Here is a 7,737-nt window from a genome sequence, read left to right on the forward strand (position 1 = left end):
GCAGAGGCTGGCAGGGTACCAACACCACCACCACCTGTGGGCATGGGGCCCTCATCCCCTGCTGAGACACAGCAGCCTTCACCTCCAGCAGATGCTGCCCAGGAGGTACCTTTCCAATTTGAGACACAGCAGCTCGCACCTCCAGCAGAGGCTGGCAGGGTACCAACACCACCACCACCAGTGGTCACGGAGCCATCACCTCCGACTGAGACAGTGCAGCCCTCACCTCCATCAGAGGGCATGTAGGCCACCCTCTAGGGACTGCTGTACAAGAAGCCCCCTCCAGAAGCAGTAGGCAAGTCCCCCACCTGAGAGACTGTGACCTTGCACACCCCAGCAAAGGATAATGGGCATGGAGCCCCCTCCAGAACCAGTGGGTAAGTCCCCCACCTGAGTGACTGTGACCTTGCACTCCCCAGCAAAGGATAATGGGCAAGGAGCCCCCTCCAGAACCAGTGGGCAAGATCCTGACTTCGGCTGAGGCGCTCCCCACCCCTCTTCCCCTTGAGGTGACTGCCCACTCCAAAAACGATGCACCTGCACAGTTCTGAGTGGATGTTGTCAAGAAACAAGTTGGGCCTTGAACTGTGCCCTGTGGCCATGTGGGCCCTTATTACTTTGGACTGGGTGTTGGCCCTTTGTGGACCATTGTACATATCTCTTTGTTATCCAATTGGTTCATTTGGTGACTGTTCCCATTCAATACATTATAAGTACTGTCTTATTGTTGTCCTTGCATTATTATGATGTGTGTTGTGTGACATTGTTTTTTGTCTGCAGCTGGTTGTGTGTCTGGTGTGTGTTGTGCGTGTGTGTGTGTCACTCTCTTTTTCCTCCCTCCCTCTCTTTTGTGCTAGGCAGCTGTACTCACTGTCGCCATCTTCGTTTGCGGTGGTGTTCCAGGTGGAGCATGGCGTAGAAGAGCATCGAGAAGACTTGCAGTTCCGGTTCCATGGCGGCGTTGTTCTTCTCTGTGTCTCTGATGGTGAGTCTTTCATCTCCTGTGCAGTGTTTCCGCCAGGCTTTTGATGGCACTGGTACCGCTCCAATAATCGTGGCAGATTGCAGTGTCATGATATGGTGGGCAGTATCTTGTCTTCTGCCTGGCTGCCGTGATGCGTGGTGTTAACGCTCTGGCGGATTGTGTGGTACATTAGCTTTCTATGGGAGTTCTCACCCCCATGGGCTTAATTTGGTGGTAACTACCACCAGCCTGTTGGTGGTACTTCCGCCACTTTATCACTCACCGCCAGTCATAATGACCACCTTAGTCTCATTGATGTAGATGAAAAACACCCAGTGACAAAATAAGAATGTATATTGATCTCTGAGAGATCTAAGAGATATCAATGAGAATGTCTGAGTGAACCAACATCCACTTCCAAATAATAATGAAATGTTGTGTCTCATGGGTTCAGGATATGTCTTTTGTTTGATTTGTGGAATGCTTACCTTCTAGTCCAGTTAGACCCCAAATTGGAGCATCTAAAATATTTTGCGACGCCTGTTGGGGTTTTTCAATTTCAGTGCAAGCCTTTTGAGCTGGCTTCTGCATCAGCTGCCTTCCATGACTAACTCAGAAGTTACTAGCAGGTTAACAAAACATTATGGGCCTCATTTACGCCAGCCCTGGATTCCCCCTAATGACTCCATGGCAACGCTGTATTTATGATATAGCGCTCCATGGACTACATGTCCACAGATGCGTCAGAAATTCTGATGCATCTGTGGCACTAAACCAACACTAAACCGAAGTGAAAACAATGACGCTACTCCAGCAATGCAAGTGGGTCCACTGTTAAAAACCCCAGCATCACTTTAACGCATGCTCTGAGCAGGCATTAAGAAATGACAGTGTGAAGGCACAGAATGGTGCAGTAAAACCTTGTAGATTTTACTGCACCAGTTCTGCATGGCTTTTAACGGGGGAATGCCTTCTTGTCATGGGCCCACAGGTGCCTTTCTCTAGCCCCAGGGACACCCCCACTCACACCAGAGGGATTCCAGATGGATGGGGGGAGTAAGGTAAGTGCAGCTAGGTATATTTATTTTTCTTAAGAAGTGCCATTGGGGGGCCTAACTTGGGGCCACCTACATGGCCATGCCCAAGGGACATATGTTCCCTGGGCATGGCCATTGGGGTGGTGGGCATGACCCCTGTCTTTATCAAGACAGGAGTCATGTCCATTGGGGTTGTTCATCAAAGGATGACGCTAGTCTCGTTAGAGGCATCATTTATGCCTCTGCCCACACTAGTGTCATCCTTTGACATACAACCTTCTGTTTCCCCTGCGCTTTCCCCACCTGGCTAGCGTCCTTTTATATGACGCTAGCCGGACCTTACCGCTGGCTACCATCCTACCATGAATATGACGTCTGGCCAGCATCTTGGGATGGCGCTAGCCGGCGGTATACTTTTTCACGCAAAACTGCAGTGGTGCAGTTTAGCATGAAAGAGTATAAATCAGGGTCTAAGTACCTGTAAAGAACATAAATGGCACCTTCCTGTCACGGATGCTGTTATAAGTTGAGGTGCTTGAGGAGAAGGACAGGCTAGGATGCTCGCTATTGCTCTTACTGGAGCAAGAACAAGGCAGATTTACAAATGTCTGGTTCTTGTCTGAGGTGGCATTTTGGGCAAAAAACATGGGTGGATATGTAGCCAGCTTGATTATCAGTGGCTGAGATTAATTCAAGCATCTCACCCCTCACATTTTGGGATTATTCAGAAATATTAGACTGAGCACAATGCTGTAGTCCAAACTTTGTACAATTATTCCAACTGGAATTTGTGGATATTATCTAAGGATGTTCTGGATGCTTTCTCTGTGAATGCCACAGAGACTTGAGTATGTAATTGCACTGTGCATTCCCTCATGCATTCAGTAGATTGCAGTCGTGAGAACACAATAGAGGATTGGCAAAGAAAATGAGCATGAGCAGATGAAATCCTGGCATCCATAAAACCCTGGTGTCTCAGTGTCCAGGACAGAGGGCCAGCCCTCTATGCCTTCCGCACTGCTTTAATGCCAGCAGGGCTCTTTCAGTTCTGAGGGCAGAGGAACTACCCTCCTTGACATTAACACTGCCTCAATGTATGCATTGATGTGTCAGTACTGAGGGCAGAGGCGCAGTCCTGATTGATAACAGCACTGCCATGTTGTCCACTGTACTGTACTGTGTCAATATTGAAAGCAAAGGGAAACATTCCTTAGACAGCTGCCCTTCGAAAAGGTAAGAATATGGAGTTTGGAGAGAAACTAGGTATTAAATGTTTACCTTTCATCATGATAATGGTACAAATGGTTTAGAAGACCCCAGCATGTGAGTCTAGACTTCAATCCTGTCATAGTGGGGATGGTGGTACGTACTTGTGTGGTTCAGGTTAGCTACAAAAGAGCCTGGTTACCCAAAATAATAAATGAGCTTGTGTTAGTGTGTTAGTATGTTAAGACAGTTCTCCCCTCTTTTCCTCCATTTGGTAGTGCTTCTCTCTACTCTCTGTAACACTTACCCTCTATTTACTGCTACCTGTGTCTTTCTATGTAATTCTTCTCACTACTTTCTCTGTAAGATTTCTTTCCCTATTTACTGTGGTTCTTCCTTCTCTTCTCTCTCCCAGTGCCTTTCTTCCATCTGTGTAATGTGTGTCTTCTCTTTATCTAATCTTATTCTCCCTTCCACACCATTTCCATCTGCTCTGTAAGGCTTCTCTCCCCTTGGCTTTGGAAGCACTGATTGAAGGGAGGAGCATTATCACATTTGCTGGTTGTGCTGCTCATATTTACTGTGCCCTCTCCTTGGGCATTACTCAATGTGTTTTTACGGCAGTGATGGTATTATGTGTATTTGTAAAGTGCACTACTAAAGTGCAAGGTTATCCTGCCACTGAGCAGGTATCTGTGCTTAGCCCTGCCTATAGTATTTTGGTTAATTGAAAAGCCAGGTCTTCAGCTTCTTGCCGACTTCAAAAAGAGGATGATACTCTGATGTGTGGTGGTAGAACGTTCCATGGGTTAGGAGCGACGTAAGAGTATCCACTATGTGTTGGAATGACAGATTATCTGTTTCCCAAGCTGTAGAGCATTCAAAATACGGCTGCTTGACTGATTCTCAGCAGCTCCTCTAGGGAATCTGCCCCCACTAGTGTGGACAAGATTCACTGGCAGCCAGTTAGGAAGCGGGTACTGTTTAAATTACTCTCCCATACTCACAGGGCTGTTTATGACACTGGCCATATGGCCCTCAGGAACAAGGTCCAGAGACATACACCAAGTGGGAAACTTTGGCCTAGCAGCTCAAACACAGGTGTAGAATCAGAATGTTTGATCCCATATGGGGGGGGCTCATTCCTTTTCCCATTTGACATCTACTAATTAGAACCCTCTTCCACCTTATATAAGGAAGATTTCCAAGCTCTTCCCATTCTGCAAGAGGGTGTATGAAAAGTAGTCCATCATTTATCTTGATATAAACCTTCCCTGATAAGCACTGCATTTTGTATGCCAGCCCTAGAGCTGGGATATACTTTTGGAGAGGAGCAGTGTGCCATAAATTAAATAAAAAGAAATAAATAAATGCAGGTATTTGGGGTCTTGTCTGAGAGAGTGTATGAGTTGCATGTTGTCCGTCTAGGAGAGAATGTCGATGTTGTGTGTGGATGATATTAGCCAGAGGGATTTTGTATGCATTGCAGAGAGTTGGGCTGAACAATGAGCCTTGAGGCACTCTGCAGGTGAGTTTGTGGGATTTCAAGAATTAAGGTGCCTGGCTGACAGCCTTTGTTCTATCCGTCAAGGATTAGCAGATCCAACCAATCCTTGGATGCCAATCTTGTGAAGCACCTGATGAGGATGGGGTGTGAGACGGTGTCAAATACTGTAGAGAAGTCCAGGAGAATGAAGTCCGTCATATCTTCTTTGTTAAGTATTACGCAGATTTGTCTGTGGTGGCGATGCGTGTGTTTCTGTACTGTAGCAGGGCTGACCACAGACTCTGGAGCATCAAGGAGCCGGTGGTTCCTGAGGAGATCATTGATGTGTCAGTTTGTTAGTTTCTCTGAGGCCGTTGCAAAATATAATAGGAAGGAGAAGGGTCTATATTTAGAAAGTGTGGCTGGTTCAGTGGATGAGTTCTTGAGCAGAGCCAAGTGTTTGGGAACGTGGCTGAGTTGATGGAGGCATTGAGGATGGGTGTTAGTTCTTTACTAATTGGAGTCCTTTGGCAAAAGTGTGATGGGGACAAGGATCTGATGGAGCCCCTGAGTAGATATTCTTCATGATAGCAGCAATTTCAGCGGTGGTGAGGGTAGGTCACAAGGTCAGCGTTTGTTCATTGGTCATTATGGGACTTTGAATTGCAAAAGTGACAAGGTCCGATTGAGGCTCAAAGCTTCTGCACATTTAGGTGATTTTGTTACAGAAGAATTCATTGAGTCAGGTGGAGCAGTGATAGTAATGACTTCTTTCCTGCTGTCAGTGCTAGTGTTGATGGGATCTGCACGAGCTGTGTGATTGATGTTCCATATCAGTTGGTGATAGAATCTTGGGGCTGATTTGAAGATATCATTAGCTGTGGTATTTCGACTTCTTTTTCATTTGCACTCGAGTTGTTTGCAATGGCATTTTGTCAGCCTAAGTTCCTCTGTGAAGCAGCTGACCTGTGGTTGGGATCTTGCCATTAGGTTGTGCTTGAGGGAAATTATAGAGTTGCACAATGGGTGAGCTATTGAGGTTATTGGTGGCTCTCAACAAGTCACTAGTGTACGCAGGGAGGTGCTCAGGGAAGGCAGAAACCCAATCCTTTTCTAAGATGCTTTTCCAGCTGCCGTGGGCGGATCCAATGTTGAGGGGTCTGTGATGGTGCAGGACGGTGATCCTGAAACTGCCAAAGGCATGGTTTGTCCAGGTCATGGTTTGTTGACTTGTCAACTGTGATGTTGCTGATTGAGGTGTAAATCGGGTCCAAAAAGTGTACAGCAGTGTGGGCTGGTTTGGTAACATTGTGGGTGAGGCCATGGTTTCTGAGGTTTTCTAGAGCTTGGATTGGTGCAACCTTCAAGGTGACAGTTAAGGTCTCCAAGGATGAAGGCACAGGCATTGATGATGAAGGGTGCTGTGAATCCATGATGTTGCTGGCGCAATTGGTGTGCATCGATGCATCATAATATACAACCTCCTGAACTATATCATGGTTATGAACAATAGCAGTTGAATTAGGCTGCAAACCATTATCTGGAGCAAGTATATTTCTCCTGTCAGTGGTGCATAAGGCTGTCTCATTAGCAGCACCTTTCTGCAGACACCACAAGATTGATTACCCTTTATGTGAGGTGATTGTTGTCCTGTGATTGGCTTGTGTAGATATTTGTATACAGGAAGGTGTGATTATTCTGATGTCAACGCTGCTCTTTCTATTAGGATTCCTTGCCTAATATTGATACTTGATACATGTTTTAATTTCAGATTTAACAAGAGGACCATGTCACAAGTAATAAACCAAACCGTGGTGAATGAGTTCATACTGCTGGGATTTTCATATCAACGGCAGGTAAAATGTGCAATGTTTTCCATTTTTCTTGTGATCTATCTGGTCACCATTGTATCAAACATTCTCATCATCATTTTAACACAAGTGGACTCAAAACTTCAATCTCCAATGTACTTTTTTCTATGTAACTTGTCATGCATTGATCTCTGTTACTCTTCAGCAAATGTCCCTAAAGGTTTGGAAGGGATGATGGTAGGAAGAAGCTTTATCACATTTGCTGGGTGTGCTGCTCAAATGTACTGTGCCCTCTCCTTAGGTGTTACCCAATGCATCCTTCTGGCAGTCATGGCATGGGATCGATATATCGCGATATGCAACCCCCTGAACTATGTCATAGTTATGAACAGAAGTTTCTGTATTAGGCTGGCAGTCATTACCTGGTGCAGTGGATTTCTCCTGTCAGTTGTGCATGTGTCTCTCACACTAACAGTACCTTTCTGTGGGCACCGTAAGATTGATTACCATTCATGTGAAGTGACTGCTGTCTTACGATTGGCTTGTACGGATATTCGTTTACGAGAAGCTGGGATTTTTGTGATGTCAGTAATTATTCTATTCATCCCACTCTGCATAATTCTCTTCACCTACTCTTACATCATCTCCACCATCCTGAGAATGCCAACAACAGCTGGAAGACTCAAGGCCTTCTCCACCTGTAGCTCACACCTGCTGGTGGTCAGTATCTTCTTTGGGACAGCCATGGCGATATATATGAGACCCAAGTCGATGATATCTTCAAAGAATGATAAAGTTATCTCAGTGTTCTACGGAGCCATGACCCCAATGCTCAATCCACTCATTTATTCTATGAGGAACAAAGATGTAATGCAGGCTTTTCAGAAACTCCTCTGGCATAAGATATTATCCAAAGATGCAAGGTTCAGATCCCAAAAGAAATTCTAGAATGTACATCATCTCATTACTGCATTCCTATGACCTGTGAGTTTGAACTTTGCATGACTCCCTTCTGGTTAAATGCATGAAAGTCAGACAAGATAATATGTATAAAAATAGACTTGCTACATCCTCCAGTCTCTTAAGTTCACCGTTGCGGAAGTCACAGAACACGAGTCACAGTAGTGAGTAATGTGTGCTTATTTGTAGATTCAGACCTCTTTCTCCATACATGTTTTACAAAGAACTTCAAAGCATACGGAGTAAGGCAGAGAAGCCTGGAGGACTACAGCC

At 45.5% G+C, this 7,737-nt stretch overlaps 1 protein-coding gene across 1 annotated transcript; it reads left to right on the top strand.

The window, feature by feature from the left end:
* The first annotated feature begins 6,480 nt into the window (after positions 1-6,480).
* On the top strand, positions 6,481-7,452 carry LOC138296940 (olfactory receptor 2K2-like). The gene has a single exon (XM_069236460.1). It carries the CDS (start codon positions 6,481-6,483, stop codon positions 7,450-7,452), a length of 972 nt encoding a protein of 323 aa, XP_069092561.1.
* The last annotated feature ends 285 nt before the right edge of the window (positions 7,453-7,737 follow it).

This window comes from Pleurodeles waltl, chromosome 5 (genome assembly GCF_031143425.1).
Source record: "Pleurodeles waltl isolate 20211129_DDA chromosome 5, aPleWal1.hap1.20221129, whole genome shotgun sequence".
Lineage (NCBI taxonomy): Eukaryota > Metazoa > Chordata > Amphibia > Caudata > Salamandridae > Pleurodeles > Pleurodeles waltl.